Raw genomic sequence first — 25,200 nt, 5'->3', positions numbered from 1 at the left:
GAATGTATGGGTGCATTATCATGATGCAAGAGCTATGAATTGTCTTGCCCCATTTCAGGCTGTTTCCGTATCACATTTCCTTGCTGACATTGCAACATGTTGTGGTGTCACTGCCAGACACCACACTTGCTAGGTAGTAGCCTTTAAATCGGCCACGGTCCATTAGTATACGTTGGACCCGCGTGTCACCACTATCAGTGATTGCAGACCGAGCGCCGCCACACGGCAGGTCTAGAGGGACTTCCTAGCACTCGCCCCATTTGTATGGTTCACTGACAAAATACGCTCTCATTTGCCGAGACGATAGTTTAGCATAGCCTTCAGCTACGTCATTTTGCTATGACCTAGCAAGGCGCCATATTCAGTTACTATTGATATTGTGAATCATGTACCATCAAGAGCGACGTTCATCATTAATGGATTAAAGTTAAGTATTCCACCAGCTATGTCCGTTTTTCTAAATTCTAATTTCCTTGTCCTGTTCCAGACCTCATGCCAGCCTGCGTGAGCTAAAACACGTGCCTTTCGGCCTCCTTTAGTAAAACGGTGTTGGCTCCCTTGCCAACCACAACACATCTCGATAGTACCATTGATTAACAGTGTCTCCCTGTGGCACAAATTCGCAATGAACTAATCCTTCAAAGTCAAAGAAAACTATCATCATTGGTGTCTGACCTGTCCTGATGAGCTCTTTTTGGTCTTGGAGAACCTTTCCCAACCCATTGTGAAGAGTTAACCATGGTCTCAACATCATAATCTCATAATGATAGACCCACATCTCATCACCAGTTATGACCCTCTTAAAGAACATCTCATTCTCATTTGCACGATCCAAAAGCTCTTCACAAATTGATTAACAGTGTCTCCCTGTGGCACAAATTCGCAATGAACTAATCCTTCAAAGTCAAAGAAAACTATCATCATTGGTATGTGACCTGTCCTGATGAGCTCTTTTTGGTCTTGGAGAACCTTTCCCCAACCTTTCTGGTCCTGACTCATGAGCCATGAGATGGCAACGTGATGCTACATGATGCATTCCAAGATGCTGTGTCAGGATTTCATAACATGATCCAACAGAAATGTTACATTCATCTGCAATTTCTCAGTCAGTCTTCAATTGGCATGCAAGATTTCATTGACGTTCCTGACATGAGTGTCATCCGTAGATGTTGAAGGGCATCCTGAATGAGGGTCATCTTTAATTTCTGTTGGGGCAGTTTTTAAGCCACATGAACCATGTGTAACACCAAGTACAGCTTAATCATTCATCACCATAGGCTTCCTGCATCATTTGGTGTGTCTCTGTAAAGGTTTTCTTGATTTTTACGCAAAATTCAACGCAGATATGTTGCTCCACTTACTCTGCCACCTCAAAATTTGCAAAACTGTGCGACACAATGTTCTACTCAATACAGCACTGAATGATAACTAACAGACATACAACATTGAAACTTTCAGCAGTTACACATTAAACAAAGGCGTGTGCAGGGATGCCAACTGCATTTCATGTGAAATTACAAATGTTCCAGAATTTTTTGAACAGACCTTTTATGCAAGCTACATCACTCAAAAAATTAAACTGCATGCAGAACCATGAGTTTCTTATAATGAAATTAAAAATAGAGCACCAAAAGAAATATTAACAGATCAATTTCTAATGACAAACACATTCTTCTTAAAGCTCAAAATTCAATAAAAGGTCTTGAAATTATTCTATTTAAGTATTGTTACATATTGGAACCCAGACATTAATAACATACAGCATTCTTATCAATTTGAAAATATATTTTTTGTTCATTATTTTATGTCTACATTGGACTAAAGTATTTTTACTTTTGCATATATTTTCAGACTGCAGAGCAAGTGACAGGCTTCTGCCGATCTCCTGTAGAAACTCGTAAGTCTAGTCCTACAGGTAGTGTCACAAGCAGCCAGTCACAAGCTCTGCTTACACCTAGCCGCCAACTTACTGATGCTGAAAAACTTCGCAAAGTTATTCTCGAACTTATTGATACCGAACGCACTTATGTTAAGGTAAGTACATGATTTTCTTGTGAAAGTGAATGTTGATATAAATGTGCAGTAAAAATTAATGTGAAACCTGTTGGACATAAATTGAGTAATATTTTTGAAGGGTAAAGCATATTTTAATGTTTGCCATTTACCATTTAGTAATAAACAAGATAAAGGGAGAAATAAGAAGTGGTGTGTGTGTGTTCATCTTCATCCAGTCATAACCTGAAGACAATTCTTTACTAACTGTTGTGACTCTGCCACAGAATGTTAAATTTGAAATCACATTCAGTGTTCCTGATTTAATGTTCCACAGAATCCCACACCATTGCAGTCAAATTCAGATGTGTTTCTTTCTGAATGCGACAAACAATTCTGTCTTATGTCATATTTTGGTCTAATCCAGTAGTCACAATTGTCTGTTGCTGCTCTCTTAATCACGTTATGTAGCACTACTAGTATGGTGTATACTGCAAGGAAAGAAGCAAATATTATTAGAAAAAGAACTCTCGAAATAAATAATTTTTCTTTATAGTAACCTCAATACTAATTCAAATTGTGGTAAAAGATTGAAGAAAAGCATTACACTTCCAGATGACATAGCTTTATAATGATAAATACTTTGCAGAAGAAAGACAATGTTATGAAATGTGTGCTAATAGCAGTGTTGGTATAAATCTTACATTACACTGCACTGCACTGTGAACAGCAGTTGGGGGCACATCCTCTGTGTAGCACATCCTCATAGATCATAGATAACTTCCTCATCTTTGAAAATCCTTAAATGATAACTAATGATAACCAGTAATTGTAAGTCATTTATATAAAAAATGAACAGTAATTGTTCTATCACAATTCTATGGGGCATGCCCAAAATTACTTCCATTTCTGTGGAACACTCAGCAATGGTAATCAGACCTGGTTAGATATTACATGTGAACATGTTTCTTGTAGTAAAGTTGTGACCAAATAATTCATACTCTGTTGCTACTGTCCCTTCCCACCAGTCCTTTCACCACATTATAGCTGGCTGTAAAAGTTAATTGCCATGCTACCCATGAGTGGCTGAGCTTTAATGTCACTAGCAGAAGTTTTGTGATCACAATGACAAGTATTTTCTTAGCATTTATTGTCCTTTGTAGATGTGAAAAGAACATGTTTAATATTTTGTAAATTTTGGGATTTGCTTAACAAAGCCACATTATCTAATATGTGCTTAATTTCTTTATAATTATCCATTCTCTTTGCTGTTGTACTGTGCCAAACTTACTTCACTTTTACACTGTGTGCAATGTGTCACATTGTATGGTGCTGTAATAGCTGTCATAGTATTTTAGGTGCCACTTCCTCCTCATTCCAAGAAAATAATATAACTATTTTTTGATAAAACTTTAACTTAGTGACTATCAGGTCTTGGTTTAGAGACACCATGTCAGCACTGTTAATACTGTAGAAACTCATGTTTCGCTTTGACTGCTGACTTTGTCATGTTGCAAGTACGTGTCACATCTGTAATATCAAAGATGTGTGGGTTCATATTGAGATACATTGCACAAAATGTAATGATTAATTGTGTGGTCCCATACTACTAACAGTAATGTGTAATGACTGAATTTGTTTCAGCACCTGAATAATCTATTGGAGAATTATTTAGAACCACTGAAGAAAGAAACATTTTTATCGAATGCAGAAATTAATGCACTTTTTGGAAACATCCAAGAAATTGTAGCATTCCAAAGACAATTTCTTCAGAACCTGGATGAAGCTCTAGAAATGGAACCTGATTTCAACAAGTTTGAGCATCCTAGCCAATTCAAAGTGCGTATAACACAAGATTTCTCATTTCTAGCATATTACATGCTTCAAATATGATTATACTTCTGTAATCATAAATCTTTGAAAATGGATTGTAATCAGAATGCTTCAAACCACTGGTCTATAGTTTCTAGCTACAAACAGTGTCTTGATCTAATAATAACAGTACTGTGAGTAGTGCTGTAGCAGCCACTACAGTGGATTGTGAATATTATATTATGCTGTCTAAGTTGTTTGTTTTAAAATGTGGAATGAAACAGTTCTGTGCTTATAGTGGGGGCTGTGTTTGCCTCTTCAGAGATTATTCATTGACATGTGAAGTGAAGGAAGGAAAATAATTATCTGTGTCACAGAATGCTGCTTTGATAACTGATATGGTTTTTATCACAGTGAATACTTTTATTCAAAATGAACATGTCAAAAGGGCACATTCACGAAACATTAAGCATTAGTTATCTCTGAGAATTATTTTACTTTCATACACCTGTAGTTGTAGTACTGTGTATTGTTCTTGCGGTTTGTTGCCCCTACAGTTCTCTCCTCCCTTTGACAGTAATGTTCTCCACAAAGGTTTTCTCTACTAACATTCCTCTGTCCCTCTGCAAGCCATTAAAAAAAGTTTGATGAATACTATTTGCATTTCAGATATCGCTCACTAATACTTATCATACACACGCAACTTTTGAATTTTGCATAGCTGTACCTTGGTGATATTTTATCACCATCAAACGGTATTTTATATATTTTCTTGATCAATTACTTATATTTTTTTACATAGTGAAATGTACTTTTGTATTTTTACATAGTGAAATATACTTTCTTATGCATAGGGCAGAACAGGAGTTTTGAGATTCTCTTTCAACTTTAAATTTCTGTACAGGATACTGATTTTGTTGCTACATGTAAATGTAAAAATAAAACAATGTTGGCAAGAAAGTAAATGACTAAATTTAAATTGTTTCACATGAAGTAATATAAATGAATCAGTGGAAAATTGTGCTACTCATCATAAAGGTGAACACTGAGATGAAAATAGGCACAGTGAAAATACTCTTAAACACTAAGCTTTTGGCCAAATTTTCCTTCAGAAAAGAAGAGAAAACACACATAGATCACACAAGCAGGTGTACCTCATGCACACATGACTGCTATCTCTGGCCACTTCAGTCAAACTGCAATTGGTGCAGTGAATAAAATCAGCAATCTGGAGTGGGGCAGGGAAGGAGAGGGGGTGGGGGGGGGTAGAAGATCTCCATCTTGCACAGCATGCAGGGACTAAAAGATGTCAGGACAAGGCTGCCAGGGACAGCATCAGAAGGCTGTGGGTGTGTGGGGTAGGGGGGGGGGGGGGGAGGTTGAGTGGAAGAGAAGCAGGGAGGGGAAAAGACCAATCGGTGCATTGGCAGAGAGTGGTGATGAGATGGTAATTGGGAGGATATTATAGGACAGAGGGTGCAGAAACTGTTGGGTAGAGGCTGTAGGGACAATAGGTTATCGTAGGTTGAGGGTGGAATAATTTCAGGAGTGGAGAGTGTGTTGTAAGGATAACTCCCACCTGTGCAGTTCAGAAAAGCTGGTTGTGGAAGAGAAGATATGAATGGCTTGGGTTGTGAAGCAGCCGTTAAAATCAGACATATTACATTCAGCTGTATTTTGTGATACAGGGTGTTCTACTTTGCTCTTGGTCACAGTTTGGCATCGGCCATTCACCCTTGTGGACAGCTGGTTGGTAGTCATACAAATGTAATACCAGCTTGCTACAATCATTGCACAACTTTTTAATTTGGTATGACTACCAACTAGCTGTGCGCCAGGATGAATGGCCACAGTCAAATTGTGGTCAAGAGTGAAATGGATCATTCTGTTGTACAAAATGCAACTGAACATAAGATTGTTGATTTTAGTGTGTGCTTCACAACCCTGGCCATCTGGTTCTTCCCCTTGTTGAAATCAACAGTGGTATCAGCGTGCACACGCTCTCTAAGTTTATAGGCATACATAGTGTATAGCCTGATTTTTTCCATGACTGTGGAAATAGTCACTAGCTTGCTAGGTGTTGACAAGTGAACATGTATAACTGGTAGTCATCAGATTTTGTGTTGTGGGCAAAATGACAGAAATAGTGGAACAATGTTATTGCATCACATTTTGTTGTAAATTGGTGATGCTCAAGTTGAAACAGTTTGCAAGATTCAACAACTGTTTGGGGATAAAGCAATGGGTACCACATAGATAAAGGAGTGGTACAACAGCTTCAGAGGTGGCCATTCATCAGTTAAGAGTGAAGCACATTCAGGTAGGCCCTCAGCATCCACAAATAAGGTTGTTAATGATCATGTAAGGACCCTGGTGATGCAGGGTAGATGAATCCAATCATAGAACTTGCTGACAAGGTTAAAGTTAGTTCTGAATCCATTAATTCCATTTTAGCAGAACATTTGTATCTCATGAAGATTCCAGCAAAATTTGCACCAAAGCTGCTAACAACTGAGCAGAGCACCTTTGTTTGGAGATTGCAGAGGACATGCTGGATACTGTAAACAGTAATGTCAAATTTCTTAACATAGTGATCACTAGTGAAGAGTCCTGGACAGAGCCACAGCAATATGAAAGTAATGCTGACTGTCTTTCTTTGATTTCAGTGGTGTAGTCCATCATGATCACACCCCAAAAGGTATTAACATCAGTAATGAGTAGTACCAAGAGGTCCTGCATTGCCTTTTTAAAGCAGTGAGATGCAAACTGCTGGACTTTTGGCCAGTGGACAGTTGGCATCTGTACCACAATAACACACCTGCTCATCATTCTCAATTAATTCAGGGTTTTTTGATCAAAACAACACAGCTGTGGTTTGTCAGCCTCCTTATTCCATTTGTCAACCTGCTCTCTCTCCTAGCCTAGCACCAAGTGACTTCTAGCTTTTCCCTTAACTATAAAAAGACTGAAAAAGACCACATTTCATAACAGGGAAGGCATTTGACAGAGCAGATGTGCACCACACCCAAAGAGGATTTCCAGTGATACTTCCAGCAGTAGCAGCAGCATTGGGAGAGATGTGCAGAAACTGAATGGGGCTACTTTGAAGGTTACTAGAGTCAAACAACTGTATATGAATAAAGATTAATTTTATAAAATCAAAGTCAGATATGTCTTAGCACTAGACTCCAGTCCTGGAGGTCCCAGGTTCAATCCCTGATGGGGATGGGCTTTTTTTTGTTCCAGTCCCTCCAGTGTGGCCACAGATCCACCCAGCCTCACATCAAAATCAAAACCGGGTATCTTTCCCACAGGTGAAATGAGGCCAGGGTGGGAGGCATGCCACTCTATGTGCAATATGGACAGTAGGCTGGTCATGGGCTCATGCCACAGACTATACCTTTTTTATATGTTTATTAATATTGTGTCTCACAATGATGATCAGCAGTTGATTAGTTTTCATATACTTCACTTAACAGATTATTAAACTTACTTACATGTGCCAATAATCAGTAATCACATAGCACAAGATCACTTGAAAATATGGAGATTGACACAGAATTTTACGTTCTTAATTCTGGGTGTTGACTGACTAATTGAGCAACCTGACTAATAAGTAACATAATAATTACTTTCTTTGTCATTGTATGTGCATTTTTTTAAGATTTATGGCCAGCTGACTGATTTAAACAGAAAATTACATGTGTACTGTTACATATAAAACTTTTACATTTTAGATATTAAAATGAAAGGCAGCAAAAATATAGAATATAGATTCATGTTAGGCAAAGGCATTATTTTTTTAGACAGTCAGCTGAATTTCCATTAATTGGTGCAAATAAATAATTGTTCCATTTTATGAGGAAGAAATTTGAGAATTCTAATTTTTTGATTGAAACGTCTTATAATCTAATGTATTATTCAAGGAGAAATGTACATTTTAAGAAACAGAAAATGTAGGACATGACAATAACACTGAAATTTTGAAAGGATTACGTTTAAGATTCTAAAAACTCACAATTTTGAATAAAGATAAGTTTTGAATTACACAGTTTTCATAAGATAATACGATCGTTAGAAAGGTGGGAATGACAGCTTGCAAATAAGGTATGTCGGTCCTCAAACAAACAATTATTAGTGGGGTTGAATTTTGACACTGGACTTGGTTTTCACACACTGTAAATTTTGAATGACTTGTCTACACTACTTATTATAACAACATAATGTACTTAATAATAAAATTTTGAAAAATAGTTTAACTACTCCACCTAGTTACATTTCAACCACTCTCTACTGCCACCAAATATACTACAACATAATGTATATAATAGCCTTCAAAGTCAGCTGTCTTGGAATACTGAGGAAACTTCTTTATTTTGATTGATTAGATTGAAATGTACCTTTGTTTCAATTGCCTTCTTATGAACCTTTGCCCATCAGCTGTTGAATGTTTCCTCCTCCCTAGATCTTCTCTCCAGTTCTGAAATGATGGTACTTGGAGCATTAAACTGCTTGCTCTCCTCACTACACATAATTTTGTACAAAAGTATTCACTGAAGCATTTTACTTCTCTATAACTCATATACTGTAAACCGAATGCACACACACACACACACACACACACACACACACACACACACACACACACACACACTCACTCAGGACCACTGCATTTAAGACATGTGCCCACAGGAATTGTTGCTATTACACTAAGTGCTGTCATACTGATGTGCTCTTGATGTTGCATGTTTTTGTGTATTAACTTCTGTGATAGTCCAGTCGGCACATTGTCTCCATGTCAAATAATCTTTTTGTGGATCTCAAAGATTCATTAATGTATGAATATATTTTTTCTGATAATATCTTTTTTTCTGTTTCAGAATGTTCTTTTCTCTATTGGAAATGCATTCCTATTATACGTAAATCACTTCAAGCTCTACAGCTCCTTCTGTGCAAGTCATTCAAAGGCACAAAAAGTACTACACCCTAGTAAGTAATTCAGTAGACACAATTGTATTAAATGATAAAATATGTAGAGTTTTGAGGTTAGGGAAATATGTGTGTGTGTGTGTGTGTGTGTGTGTGTGTGTGTGTGTGTGCGTGTGTGTGTATTGTTTCATGTGTCAATAGAAAGTCATTTGAGAAATTTTTAGTTTTATTTTATATCTATACACTAGTCATACAAAGTAACTACCAATGAATTTTTTTCTTTCAGATTTTTGCATGTTGTGCTCATGTTAAATCAAGGAATCGCAAAGTCAAGTTGTGAATGTATTATTCACAAATCAAGAGCAACTCTTTGTTTTTTATTCTCTATTCATTTGTCTCATTAAAAGTAAATCAGTTTTCTGAATCATCATACAGTATGCAAAATAAATAACTTGTGTGCAGACGCGCACACAAGCGCGCACGCGCGTGCGCCCACACACACACACACACACACACACACACACTCACTCACAGGTAGGAGAACATTCATAGATGCAGAACACAAAATAAGACATGGTTATTTTACAGTATAATTTCTAACAGATAATTAGTTTAAAGATGCTGCTGAATTTTGTTACTGTTATTTCATCCTTTTCTTTCAATCCACATAATAATATTTTTAATATTATTAAATATCCTAGCCTTATTAAACATATAATTTTAACTGCATAAAACTAATGTAAGAAAAAACTAATATGTGACCTAATCAGTGGCATACACAGGAAAACCTCAAGGAGGGGTTGCTAACAATATCTTGAGCTACCTTTACTTTTGCCATAATAAAAAATAATCAAGTCACAAGCAAAGTATAAGAAAGTTTTATTTAAACTTATTACACACATACACCAGACAATGCCATCTTATGATATAAAAATGTTACAATTGTGGTACTCTTCCTTAAATGATGAAGTCTATGCACCTAGTCTTCCTGGCAAATTGGTTAATTACATTGTCAATAGGACAGTCAATTTCAGGGTGAGTGTTCAACAGAGCTAAGCCATTAAGTCAATCCTCCTTCATTGTTGACCTCTGCCATGTGTTTGTACACCACAATGTTGAAAAACTTCTTTCTACTGTACCAATAGATGAAGGTAGACAAGCAAATATTTTGTACAGTGTGCACAAAGTAGGATAGTCAGATCTAGGACAAACAGGCAATGCATGCATAACAGAATCACGATCATTAAGGGCATTTATGCTCATTTGCTTGTATTGAAAAACCTCTCCCATTAGTCTCTTTTTAAATGCAAAGAGTGATTCTTATTCAAAAACGATAGTTCAGTTAAGCACTGATTCAATTTATGTTCCAGATCATTACCTTCATGTTTCAGTAGTTGTGAGGTCAAAAGTATGTTGAATTTTAAATGATAAATATTTTCTTCAGCAAAAAGTTCTCTCATGTCAGTTGTAACATGGTCCAGTGTTGGAACAAAAACAGTTCTTTTCCAATATGTCATACCATCATCATTATGATCACAGTTTTCCCTGTGTCTTTGTCTACCTGTAAGACGAGGAGCACTGATCTCCATATCTAACTCCTCCATAACTGCCTTCACCTCTTAAACAATACGGGCAAATTGGCTGTCAACATTAGCTCTCATGCTGTCATACACCTTGAGCATCAAATCTAGATTTGCTTTTGCCATCGCGATGACCAAGCTAGGGTCCTGTAAGATTTTGCTGAATGGATATGTTATGCCCATAATGTCACTCAGTGTAAACAGAGTGATAATAAACTTGCAATTAGAGAGAGATCGAAGGAGAATATCGGCTTTGGCAGCCATTGTTCTATCCCTCCAACACTGTATTTCTTTAAGAACTTTGCAAACTGTTCTGAGATCAGCTGCGAATTGAATAATAGCATCATGTCGCTCAACCCATCTCGTTTGACATTGTGACTGCAGCAAGTGTTTTAAGTGACTCTTCAATGTTGCAAACCACTTGCTAGATGCTGTAAAGAACGATACTGCTTCTTCAATAGTACCAAGTGAGTTTCCCACACTTTTAATTTTACAACTATGAGAGACAGTGAGGTTGAGCTGATGACTTCAACATGGTGCTATTTGCGCATTGGTAGCTTTCTTTTTTGTTGTAGCCACAGCTCCTGACTTAACCGAGCAACCATCACAGCCTACACCCACACAGTTCTTCAGTGACAGAGAAAGGCTATCCATTCTCCTTAGAATTGTAGTACCTAATACTTCACCAGTAATGCTACGCTCTCCATCTTGACTCTCTTGAGGGTCATCATCTACGTTTCCACTAAAGTCATTGACTTTATGTATGTCAACTAAACCCAAAAATCTTTGTGTAATTTGCCATCACCATCAACATATCGTGCAGCTAAACTCAGCTGAATGATGTGCGCTATGTCCGTAGTCTCATCGAAGATTATGCTGTAATAATGAGAGTCTTTGATTTCCTCCAGTATTCTCAACAACATCACTGTTACACAGCATGAAATAAGTTTGTTACATGTTGTTTTACTTATGTAAGTGGCGTTTGCTTTAGTGGTCTCAATGTGATGTTTTAGTTGCAAGTCCCCAGCAACATTTCTGAATCTTAGAAGAGCTCTAAAGTTTTCCTCATTGCTCACTACACTTTCACGATCACTTTCATTTTCTAATAGACTCCCATCATCTCTATGCCCCTGCAGAGGAATATTTTGCTTGCCATGAAATATGGTTGCTTTTACTATAGGTACTATCCAGTCTCTGTATTCCCTAATGCTTACCATTCTCTGTCTTGACAATTGATTTATGACCTCAAGTTCACTGTTCTCTTGTATTGCCAACTATAATTTTGAATCCGTTGACACTTCAATGCGGTACTTGAGCTGAAAGTGGGTCTTAAGGTCACCATCTTTACCAGTAAGCTTGGCAAACTTTGTTAGTGGTATTTCTTGGCAATAATGGAATTCTTTCCTCCAACCATTTTATTATTCACAAAAATTGAACAGTTAATGCAAAGAAGTCCCTTTTTAACTTGTGAGAACATCAGTCATGGATACTGTTCAAAGTGATTAGCATGCACTTATCTGCATTCAACCCGTCCCCCTTGTTGTGCTCAGAAGTAGGAAAGATATAACCTTTTTCAGGTTTCATTGGAGCTGTGAGCATCTTGTATTTTATATCATCACTAATATTTCCTGACACTAATATATCCAAATAATTGCCAATATCCATGGGATTAAAGGAACCAGTCAATGAACTTTGTTGTGGAAGTTTCGACAAAGTGCTGGGCTCTGCATGTACATCTGGTGGTGTTTTTGTGGCTGAATAGTGACTGGACTCTTCAGATGTTTCCACTTTTCTTTTCCTTATTACATAATGATCCATTTTAATATATTTTTGTGAAATAGGTAAATTAGATGCCATTATCCTCGAATAAACACTTTATTCACTGAAAAATGCAACACTGGTACACTTAGCACTGAAACACACACATTACACTCTGCTTATTTCTAATATCACTAAGCACAACACTAACTGAAGTCCTTGGTGACAGCCAATAATCAGAGTTGTTCACTTTTTAACACTTTCAAGTTATCGCGACAATTGTAGCTTTCAAACTGACTATATATGTGGCTCTGTTGTTTCGAGAACATTCACTGCCAGAATGTTCACTTCCAGACTTTTATGGAGTGTGAACAAATACCTACTGTGAAAGCAACAAGCCAATATACACCTTACCATGTATAATATAAGGGCAAGGTTACAATGATGACATCATCAGGCAATTTATGTGTATAGAACTTTTATTGTTGATTCTGTTCCTTTTTAGTGCATTTGATAGATGGCCTAAATAGTAACAATGCAGTTTTAGGGATCTTCTCAAAAGTCACTGTTACCTGAGGTAGAGGTATACTCATCAATAGTTTCCCAAACCTAACTCATATTACAAATTAGGTATGGGAAACTATTGTTATGTTATTAGTAAAAATTTTGTTATGAGTCAAAATTTTGTTATGAGTCTCATAACAATATTTTTACTGAGAAATTGCTATGAATTACTATTATTAATACTTTACAATCAACTGATCACTCTCACTCTTGACCAATCTTCCCACTTGCTTTTGCTACAACTAGGACTTTTTACTTATTCATTCTTCTGTCTTAATATTTCTGCTTCTGAATGTAAACTACCTTCCCATTCAACGAGTAGTCCATATTTACAACGCTACATATTGAAGGTTCTCTGTACAAGAAAACAGTAGAATATTCATGACTTTTCTTGAACAAATGCCAGACAGAATAATGTATCGAGATCACTAGAATGCCCGCGACTTTTCTTTTAGGTATGTGCTAGCTGTCTTCGTGCTAGACAGAAACGTACAAAATACAATTATGCGTATACGCATGCTACATAGGAAAGTACAATTACTCGATAACTTGATTCAGTCAAGTCGACTGACGAAAGAAACAAATGATTAGCGTGCGGGCTGACTGGCGGGGCGGCGCAGGTGACAATGTGGGTGGCCCCACAAGGGGGGGCATGCTCCCCGCACTCCCCCAATATGTAACCGCCATTGGTCTAATTTAGCAATATTTTTGCGTGTAACATTTTCATGACAATTTTCTGATTAAGTCTACAGTAGAGTCTCTGTAGTCTGACATATATGGGACTGGGAAATGTCAGATGAAAGAAATCGTCAGATTGCCGGGTTTTCAGTGAAAAATGCTGGTTTTTTTTTATATATATATTTAAACATTTAATTGACTCACAAAACAAAACAAAAATCCTTTGTAAAACTCTTTACATACAAAAACAATACCTTATGTACATATTTATATCAACAAATATATTGATTGATATATTTAAAAACAAAGATGATGTGACGTACCATACGAAAGCGCTGGCAGGTCGATAGAAAATCAAACAAACAAACACATACATACACACAAAATTCAAGCTTTCGCAACAAACTGTTGCCTCATCAGGAAAGAGGGACGGAGAGGGAAAGACGAAAGGATGTGGGTTTTAAGGGAGAGGGTAAGGAGTCATTCCAATCCCGGGAGCGGAAAGACTTACCTTAGGGAGAAAAAAAATATATTGATTGAAAAACAGAAACAATTTAATTTTTAATGTAGTTATCATTTTTATGTTCATCTTCATCAATTGGCTTCTGTGATATATAGTCATCAACCATTGTTCGTTTTTAAGATCAAAATGATTTTTAAAGCTTTCTCTTTCAGCCTCCTTAAAACTGTTTCTATGTCATTCTCCTTAGCCCATATGATGCATGCATTGAATACCCTACCAGCATCACAATGTTATATGGTGTGTACTGGCAAAGTTTCCGATTGTTGTTCATTGTCATATGTTGGATAATCTCATTATCACTCATCAGCTGACAATTTCCATTTCTGAATAACCAGTCATTTACATGTCTAAAAGACAGTGTTTCAGATTTATTTGAACAGATATCGTCAATTGTCTCCTGGAGCTGCACGAGTTCCTCATTTTTAATAGGTTCAGCATCTTCCTCAATCCCTTTACCTTCTTTAAATCGTCTTTTGTACTCATTTAGTAAAGGCAGATTTGGCCACAGTTTGCCCCAAGCAGATACCAACACTTTAGTTGAAACACTTTCCTAAGCACAAGCAAGGCTGTAAACAACGCTTTAACATTTGTTTCTTTTAATCATTGAATAATACTTTTCTCTCTGCTAATTACACTGTACAGAAAGCTTTTTTCGTAATGAACCGTAACAGCCTGGACAATATTCTTATTCGTAGATTGTAGCAAAGAGGTTACATCTTGGGGGATGGGGCGGGGGGGCGGGGAGAAATGTCACCTTGATCATACCATCTTTGGATTTAAGTTCATCTTCATCTGGATGTACAGGGCAGTTATTGAACACCAACAGAGCTGTCTGAGACAAACTTTGCCTCTTGTAGAACTTTTTGACTGGTAGCATGAACTCCTCATGAAACCACTCACTGAACAATTCCCGTGTCATCTGAGCTTTCTTTTCATGTTTATGTTTGACTGTTAGATGTGTTGGATTTTTGATAGCCCAAGAATTTTTTTGATTTTCCTATGACAGCTCAAGTTTCTGCGTTCCACTAGCATTAGAGCATTGCATAAATGTGTGCCTATCTTTAGATATTTTTCTGCCAAGAGCACTTGCTTTTGCTTTGTGGACAAATGTTTTGTTGGACAAAAGTCTCCAGAACAATCCGCTTTCATCTGTGTTATGAACCTCTTCAGAACAAAGATTTAATTCTTCTAAAATTTCCTTGAATTTTTGTTTTATACAGCTCTACAACAGCTTTGAAGTCACAAGAGATTTTTCTCCTGTTATGGTTGGCAAGTGGACCCCAAATCTTCTTTTAAAACTTGTGTAGGAATCACACTTTTTCATAATTCCTTTATAAAAAAAAATCTCATTTTCTCTTTGATAAGATCTCTTGAAATTGGAGTGTGTTTACTACATTCCTGAAGAAACCATGTGTGTCTTCTGTTAATAGGAAAGATATGCAACACTCACTAACACTATCACAGTCAAGTTAAAAGAGGATACTAATTCGATTGCACAATGTATATACTAATCAACAACTGGTGGCTGACAATGTATTGTTTACTAAGCTATTCACTCGAAGTGTTCATGTCACGTGATCTTGGCTCCTTGTGTTGGATTACTGGATGTGTCGGACTGGTGAAATGTTGGATTATAAGGTTGGGTTGATTTGGGGAAAGAGACCAAACAGCGAGGTCATTGGTCTCATTGGATTAGGGAAGGATGGAGAAGGAAATTGGCCATGCCCTATCAAAGGAACCATTCCGCCATTTGCCTGAAGCGATTTAGGGAAATCATGGAAAACCTGAATCAGGATGGCCAGACATGGGATTGAACCGTCGTCCTCCCGAATGCGTGTCCAATGTGCTATCCACAGCGCCACCTCGCTCAGTCGGATTATAGAGACTCTACTGTATTTTTATATCAGTTTCAGTTGCAACATGTTTTAATTGCAGATACATTTTTCCACTCATAATGATTAAATCCGAAAATTAAGAAAATCTTTCATGTTATTTTCTCACCTTTAGCCTACTGTATTAGTGTATTATTGCATTATGGACAAGGAGATGGGCAGATTACTTTGTACAAAGGCTTTCTGTACTTCCATTGTGGCTGTTTACTCTTCTTTAAAACTACACTCCTGGAAATGGAAAAAAGAACACATTGACACCGGTGTGTCAGACCCACCATACTTGCTCCGGACACTGCGAGAGGGCTGTACAAGCAATGATCACACACACGGCACAGCGGACACACCAGGAACCGCGGTGTTGGCCGTCGAATGGCGCTAGCTGTGCAGCATTTGTGCACCGCCGCCGTCAGTGTCAGCCAGTTTGCCGTGGCATACGGAGCTCCATCGCAGTCTTTAACACTGGTAGCATGCCGCGACAGCGTGGACGTGAACCGTATGTGCAGTTGACGGACTTTGAGCGAGGGCGTATAGTGGGCATGCGGGAGGCCGGGTGGACGTACCACCGAATTGCTCAACACGTGGGGCGTGAGGTCTCCACAGTACATCGATGTTGTCGGCAGTGGTCGGCGGAAGGTGCACGTGCCCGTCGACCTGGGACCGGACCGCAGCGACGCACGGATGCACGCCAAGACCGTAGGATCCTACGCAGTGCCGTAGGGGACCGCACCGCCACTTCCCAGCAAATTAGGGACACTGTTGCTCCTGGGGTATCGGCTAGGACCATTCGCAACCGTCTCCATGAAGCTGGGCTACGGTCCCGCACACCGTTAGGCCGTCTTCCGCTCACGCCCCAACATCGTGCAGCCCGCCTCCAGTGGTGTCGCGACAGGCGTGAATGGAGGGACGAATGGAGACGTGTCGTCTTCAGCGATGAGAGTCGCTTCTACCTTGGTGCCAATGATGGTCGTATGCGTGTTTGGCGCCATTCAGGTGAGCGCCACAATCAGGACTGCATATGACCGAGGCACACAGGGCCAACACCCGGCATCATGGTGTGGGGAGCGATCTCCTACACTGGCTGTACACCACTGGTGATCGTCGAGGGGACACTGAATAGTGCACGGTACATCCAAACCGTCATCGAACCCATCGTTCTACCATTCCTAGACCGGCAAGGGAACTTGCTGTTCCAACAGGACAATGCACGTCCGCATGTATCCCGTGCCACCCAATGTGCTCTAGAAGGTGTAAGTCAACTACCCTGGCCAGCAAGATCTCCGGATCTGTCCCCCATTGAGCATGTTTGGGACTGGATGAAGCGTCGTCTCACGTGGTCTGCACGTCCAGCACGAACACTGGTCCAACTGAGGCACCAGGTGGAAATGGCATGGCAAGCCGTTCCACAGGACTACATCCAGCATCTCTACGATCGACTCCATGGGAGAATAGCAGCCTGCATTGCTGCGAAAGGTGGATATACACTGTACTAGTGCCGACATTGTGCATGCTCTGTTGCCTGTGTCTATGTGCCTGTGGTTCTGTCAGTGTGATCATGTGATGTATCTGACCCCAGGAATGTGTCAATAATGTTTCCCCTTCCTGGGACAATGAATTCACGGTGTTCTTATTTCAATTTCCAGGAGTGTATTTTTGTGTCCTGTACTGTAATATGAGTGTCATTAATTTAACAAAGTTTTTTTGGGATATGGACATCATCAACAAGTGTGTACACTGAGTAATTTGCAGAGGACCATGCGGATCATCTGTTACTAACTTCAGAGATTGCAATACTTATGCTTTATAAAAACATTTTCATTTATTGCCCTATTTCCCCAGAAATACTTTTATTCCTACACTAGGGAATATAAATCTCCATAGTGTGATAATAATTTTATTTACTTTATTTAAAAAAGGGATGGTTTTATAGAAGAATTATGCTAAATTAAATTTCTTGTTAATTTCACAAGAAATTTCTTCTTAACTTCACAAGAATTTTAATTTAGCATACTTATTCTATAAATCCATCCCTTGTTTAAATAAAGGAAATAAAATTATTATCACACTATGAAGTTAACTAATGCAACATAGGATTATACAGCCAACTGGTTGCAGATTACTGTTTGGTACATTGACCTATGTTTCGACTCTTAGTAAGGATGTCTTCATCATAATGAAATCTTCATAAATCCTATAAAATAATACATAGAAAATTTAGCCTGAGAACAAACACATTAACCATGATGACAATTATCATGAATTACAAAGGTTACTTACATAAAATTAGGTTGCAAAAAAGCAGTGGTCTGAATTTAGAGCAGCTATGCTCAAGACAAAAATAAAATAAACTGTTCCAGTCTTTGCCACGTGTGCCTTGCTAGGAACATTAGACTGATCAGCCCAGTGGCTGACATTGCTGCCATGAAAACAATACATGTTGCACTGCAGACAGTGACGTGCACATTTGAAACATTATAACAGAAATAATAGAAAAAAAGACTGTTAATTTTGAAAACAAATATAAAGGAAGAGAGCTTAATGTATTTTCGAAAATACACAGTAGTCGAGCAGATTAAGTATAAATAAGACCTGCAGTCTGAACCTGACACTGTCAGATTTTTTTCTGTTTCCAAAACTGAAGGAACAGCTTGATGGTAAACCTTCACAAATGACGAACACCTGAAGGATGCAGTTGTGACCTGGTTGAGTAGCCTGGCAGCCACGAGGTATGAAGAGGGCATACACAAACTGGTCCCAGGGTACAAGTTCTGTAATGTCAAAGGTGACTGTATGGAAAAATGACAAAATGTGTGCCAGGATGTTTATATTCAGTTTCTGTGTTATTATTTAAGAATATCTTGGTATGGCAAAATGTTCTTTACTTTTTGGATGGCTCTTGTAGATCTGATGAAGTATAGAAGAAGTGGGTAATGAGGAATTCTTTGACTTTGTTTTTTAATATCTGGAGATTTTCAGTTTTCTGCTTGATTCCTACTGGGAACTTTTCATACACATTAGCACAAGAAAATAAGGCACCATTCTGAATTGTATATAAGAACACATAGATATCTTGTTGTTCTGGTTGTTGCTGGGGTCTCAAGTACAAATAGAATACTGGTTTCATGCAGCTCTCCAACGTAGTGTATCCTGTGCAGGCTTCTTCATCTCTGCACAACTATTGCAACCTTCATCTATTTGAACCAGTTTACTGTAGTCAACCCTTAGGCTACCTCTTCAGTTTGTGCCTCCCACATTTCCTTATAATAGATTACAATACTTAAAGTGCAACAAGATGTCTAGATGCAGAATTATTTGTGAATATAGTAATTTTTGAGTGAGCAGATTTAAACAAAATAATAGATGCAAGAGGCTGCACATCTTTATATTGAAGAAAAAAGTGTTGCATGCAGGTATGAATCTTATACTTGCTTCTCTAATACAAGTGATAAACAGATCAGGTGAAGCAGATGACAGTGTAAACCACACATCAAGTTCATTGAAAAATAATCTTCCCACAAACTCACTTTTTTAATGTTGCATATGTATACTATTCCACTTCTGGCCCAAGCCACTCGTCAAATGTTGTTTTCACAGTATACTGCTGTGTAGTACTAAATTGATTTTGGATTTGGGCTGCAGTCAAAACACCAATTTTAAGATTCCCTGCTTTCAGTGAATCACTTCTTGAAAATATGGGGAAGGGTTCTTAAACTGTCTTCTTTTCCTCTTTTCAGTGTGTAAAATTTTAAAAAAAGAAAATGTTTCTCTTTACAATATGTCTCTTTATATCTGACCATTTGATTATTGTATTCAGTTCATTTCATTATACTGAACTTTACTGTATGGTGTTTACTGTGACTGGCACCTTAATATACCTTTCCCCTTTCTTGTAATTACTTTCCAGTTATGTAAGAATAAACTTACCTTTCAAAAAGAAACAGTTACTCTCATTTGCTGTCATTACTTGCAGTCAGTATGCGGCAGCTGTGTTTCTTTCCTGCGTGTCACACACTGACGCATTATGAAGATATGAGTTACATACATCAGTGAAGTTTATTGGCTTTTGTTTGTTTCATGATTGAAGATTTATGCATGGAAATGCTTTGGGTCTTGAAGTAGCAATTACACTCAAAACTAGTGTCTTAAATTTGTGACAGATTTGAAAGTGACATTCATCATGTTTCTAAATGAAGTATAGACTTAAGATGTGCAACATGTACTGTTTATACAAATCTTATTTGCCTTAGATGAGGGTAACCAAGCACTGCAAGAGTTCCTAGCTGCACGTAATCCAAGACAGCAGCATTCTTCCACTCTGGAATCATATCTCATCAAACCAATCCAACGAATTCTTAAATATCCACTTCTACTGCAGCAGCTGCGAAACTTAACAGATCCTTCTTCAGATGAGCATCAGCATCTTGTTGGTAAGTACATTGTTTCACTTGCATAATGTATTATATACTAAATAAATCTGTAATTCACAGAAATGTGGCATTGTGTTGCCAGGGCTAAGCATGATTTTGTATTATGACTTTCTAAAGAAAGCTCAGTCTGAATGAGGTATTTTATTGACATGACAAGCATCTGAACATTTTGGATGTAAAAAAGTGGCCTCCTTCAGTCCAACCAATTATATCCATAAATTAACTCATCTGCTTTTCAGTTTAGAAAACTAGTCAGTTTTACTGCAGCTGAAATGCATACTAAAAATTTGGAATCTCATCCAGAATTTTTATAAACTGAAATCTATTCATCATCACATGTATTACTGAGGAATGCTCAATCTTTTTAGGCTTGAGATCTACCACATGCGATTTAGTCAATTGAGAGACCTAATGATTCAAAAATTCATAAAAATTTAAGCACAAAACAAGACTGTAGCCAAAATTAACTATTTTAATTTCACAAAATACATAAAAGGTTATTTTCTTGCCATCAGAAGCTGTAGCCTACTACTCAGTTTTTAAGATCTTACACATGTGAAAAAAAATTAAAATATACACCATTATAAATGTTGAAAAAGGGTTAGTGAGATACCTGGCTTTGCATATTGTTGATAAGTATATTAAGCTGCCGAATAATTTGTCAGAGCCAACCTCACCCTGTCTGAAAGATGAGTAATAATAATAATAATAATTTTATTGTCTTTAAGCCATTACAGCAATAGACAAAGTCATACATATAATACAATACAGTACAGTACACGCTATAGAAGGACAGAGTTGTTAAGAACTTTACAGTTTAATATCACAGGTCATGAAATCCTTTACATTGTCGAATGGGTTTACAACTAACCAGTCATAAAGTGTTTGTTTGTATTGTTGCTCTGGTAAATTTTGTATACCTTGTGGAAGTTTGTTAAATAATTTGTGGCCCATAAGTTCATAACTGTTAACTGATTTTGACAGTCTGTGGTAGGGCGTATAGATAGAGCTGTTTGTCCTAGTGCTGTAACAATGTATATTTGCCCTGCGTTTTACTTTAGGTAAGTTCTTTTTTGTGTAGATTAAAACATAATAAATATATAGGTCTATTACTGTCATGATTTTTTGTTGAGTAAACAAAGGTTTACAATGAGCCTTGTATGGTGAGCCTGTAATTATCCTAATAGCTTTCTTTTGCAGCAATAGTATATCATGCACACAAGTGGAGTTTCCCCATAAAATAATGCCATAGGATATGATGCTTTGGAAAAATGAGTAGTAAGATACTCTAACATAATTTTTAGGTACACAGTGCATTAATCGCCTTAACGAATAGATTACCCTAGCCAATTTACCACTAATATACTTAATATGTGGATTCCAAGAAAGTTTATCATCCAGATATACCCCCAAAAATTTAACACAACTAGGATCATCTGATGGAAACTTGTCTTTTAAACTAAATACCATCTGCTGGGTTTTGCTTTCATTAAGCAAGAACCCATTTGCTTTAAACCAGAGTGAAGCTTGCTCAATTGTCTCTGTAACACATGTTTTAAGGCTATTAAGATCATTACTGCTGTTCAGAAACGTTGTATCTTCAGCATAGAGTACTGTTCTGGATTTGATAAATGATGGCAGGTCATTTATCATTATTAGGAAAAGGAAAGGGCCCAGCACGGATCCCTGCGGAACACCTACCTCAACTTGTTCTATACTGGATATTTCTTTCCCAACACAGACGGCTTGCTTACAGTTTTGTAAATATGATCTTAATAGCTTAAGGCTGTTACCTTTAACACCATAAAAGTCTATTTTTTCGAGTAGTAGTGTATGTTCTACACAGTCAAAGGCTTTGCTTAGGTCACAAAAAGTCACTTGGGCAAAGCATTTATCTTCAAATACTTGATGGATGTATTTAACAACATTGTCTATGGCATCAATGGTTGACAGGTTTTTCCTAAAGCCATACTGTGATCCACTTATTAATCCTATGTTATCAAAGTAAACAGATAATTGTTGGTAAATTATGCATTCTAGAACTTTTGAGGAAACTGGGACTATGGATATTGGCCTGTAACTTGAGACAGAATTTTTATCTCCTTTTTTATGTACTGGAACTACCCTAGACAGTTTAAGCTCATTAGGGAAAAAACCCTCCAGTATACACTTGTTTATACAATATGTTAGGGGGTACACTATACAGTATATTACTTTCTTAAGCATGTTACAAGACAGGTCAGTCAGTTAATTTCTACACTTTGATTTCACTATGTTCATCATTGAAAATGCTACCTCACATAGATAAGTTGATCCAAAAAATTTTAAAATGTACATCACTTTAACAATGTTGTGGTAGGATTTTATACTCACTCTTTTTGTATTGTGACACATCATTTTGAAATCAAATTATTTCCTTTTCAAGTTCAGTTTCACTACAAGAGAAATGATTACGCATTTTATTTGAAATATTTTTCACATCCACTTTCTGGAAAGTTGAGCTGATATATTGCTTTGAAAATCTGAAAATCAGTTTTCAAATTCTATCTTCAGTGCAATCGTGCTGGCTGTACACGTCTCTGCAGCTTCTTGATCCAGTAGTGTTCGTTGATCCCACAGTTCTGAGGAAACTGTTTCCCATTTAGTTTCTGAAACTGGACTACCCAAAAATCAAGTTTTTGCATAAAACACTTTATAGAAATGTAATCATTATGATGATTTGTTTTTTTTATTTGAAGTTCTTTGTTTCATTCATTTAGTTTTACTGACATAGCAGCTGCAAATGGCAGATCCAGCAACCAGCTCAAATCATACAGTTATGAATAATCTTCCTCTCTTTCAGACACAAATTTTATCGCTGGTAGATTTCCTCTAAATCTGTTTAGAAGCATACCTCTTCTCAGCCATCAACCTTCATTGTGCAATAGCAGGTCTCTGTACTGGCTATTCAATTCTTCTAATTTCGATCTAAACTTTGTTCTCTATAGTGATTGTGAGCAAATTGAATTCACAGTTTTTGTGACATTGCTCCTAACATGTACAATTCTCAAAATATCTCCACAAATCACTTGCTGATGCACAGTATAATGATATTTAAAGAAAAGCAGGAAAGATTCGTTGTTTGCATGCCAGGTAATAAATCATTTGTGTTTCCTTACCATGCAAGGCACTCCATCAGTAGTACCAGATGCAAGTTTTTGAATCGGAAAATCATATTCCAAACTGAAATATGTGAATGCATTGTAAATATCTTCTCTCATATAGTGTCTTTCAAGGTCAAAGTTGTATGTCAGTCTTCTCTTACACTGAACTCTGAAAATACCAACCATAAATTGAGGTGGATTGTTTCCATCTACTGACACATCTAACTGCATTGAGAAACAAAAGCAGGATTGCAAATCTATGATCAGTTGACATTTTATAATTTCTGCCATTAATTCCACTTCTCTTGTTATAGTAGGTCCTGACAGAGGCATGTCTCTGATGGTTGATATTATCTCTCACATGTTTTTGAATGGGGAAAACAGGGACTCACTAGCTAGTAGAAAGAAGTCCTCTACATCAGTGCATCAGCAAAGGGTTTTTCATGTTTCATGAGTACTTCTGATACATGAAATGATGCAATGTTTGATGAAAGACTTTTTTGTACAGGCTTGACAAAAAATGACTGCCGTGACTGTAAATTACTTTTAAGATTAGAAAGTTTCTTGCCCCTCAACCCACTACCAACAGCTGCTTCCAATTCAAAGTCTTTGTGGACTGCTCTGAAATGGCATTCTTTGTGGACTGCTGTAAAATGGCATTCAGTAGTGTTCTTTTTAGGTATGGGTAAATTAGCATTACATGCCAAACATATACACGTATCTTCATGCATTGTAACAAAAAACTGTTCTTCCCACTCATTGCACTGTATGGAGCAGAGACATGGACCATGAGAAAGAAGGAGAAAAAATACTTTGAGAGCTTTGAAACGTGGTGCTGGAGGAGAATGGAAAAGATCAAGTGGACAGATCGCATAAAAAATGATGATGTACTGCGAAGAGTAGCAGAGGAGAGAAGTATTCTGCGTACAATTCTTCAGAGAGAGGCCAACTGGATTGGACATGTACTTAGACATGAGGGACTCATACGTGATGTCATCGAAGGGAAAATCAGAGGAAACGCAGGATGAGGAAGAAGATGAATTCAACATCTGGAGGACATGAAAGATGGAAGGAGATACAACAGACTGAAGGAAGAAGCTGAAGACATGGAACAGTGGAATCAGAAATTCTCCGTACGAAGACATGGACCTGCCATTAGGCAGAATACTACATAATAATAATAATACAATTTTACTGATTGCTGTGTAGTTAATTATCAAACAAATTCAATGTTCATCTCTCAATCTGTTTTGTAAATCCCACAATATAGGGTTATTCATAAGCTCCAGTAGATTTCAGAAGACAACTGCATGGAACTTGCAAGACATACAGAAAAATCGTGCATATCAATGGATGGACCCTCTCTCCAAGTTTTGATTTGTTATTCACATTGTGGAATAGTTGCAAAGTGCATCACTAAAGGGCAGGCATGTCAGAAAATGGTGTGTAATGGAGTGGTGCAGTCATTTTGTCTTCTTGAATTTGTTAAACATGAATCAGTTGTGATAAATCGGTGGTGATTTTGTACCAAATGTCAGGTAAAATCTCCACCAAACAAAACAAGGAGGCCATAGGAGCTGCTTGTTTCAGATATTTCCATACACTTTTGTCTTACGGAATCATCTTTTGGGGCAACCAGCCCTTGGCAAAAAAAGTTTTTATTGCTCAGAAGAGAGCTATACGTATCATGAGTGGTGTGCAACCAAGGCATTCATGCAGGAATCTGTTTAGGAAACTACAGGTATTTACAATTATATCTCAGTACATATATCCTTTGTATGTTTCATTAATAAAAACAACTCTCTCTTCAAAACCAATAGTGAATAGAACGGTCACAATACAAGGTCAAAAAGGACATTCATAGTAACCAGTCAAACTATTCCCTTGTACAGGAAGGAGTCAATT

The 25,200-nt window shown here is 37.5% G+C and overlaps 1 protein-coding gene across 1 annotated transcript in view; it reads left to right on the top strand.

Annotated features, from left to right (window-relative positions):
* LOC124544796 (protein still life, isoforms C/SIF type 2-like) overlaps positions 1–25,200 on the top strand; it is a 600,560-nt gene that overhangs the window by 514,480 nt on the left and 60,880 nt on the right. Inside the window, exons 10-13 of the mRNA XM_047123478.1 lie at positions 1,852–2,034; positions 3,637–3,831; positions 8,685–8,793; positions 19,973–20,152. Coding sequence (XP_046979434.1) covers positions 1,852–2,034; positions 3,637–3,831; positions 8,685–8,793; positions 19,973–20,152 — 667 coding nt within the window. The remainder of the gene's footprint in view (positions 1–1,851; positions 2,035–3,636; positions 3,832–8,684; positions 8,794–19,972; positions 20,153–25,200) is intronic.

Source organism: Schistocerca americana, chromosome 8, assembly GCF_021461395.2.
Source record: "Schistocerca americana isolate TAMUIC-IGC-003095 chromosome 8, iqSchAmer2.1, whole genome shotgun sequence".
NCBI classification, from domain to species: Eukaryota; Metazoa; Arthropoda; class Insecta; order Orthoptera; family Acrididae; genus Schistocerca; species Schistocerca americana.
Note: the sequence above shows the minus strand (reverse complement) of the source record. Positions and strands in the feature narration are given on the sequence as shown.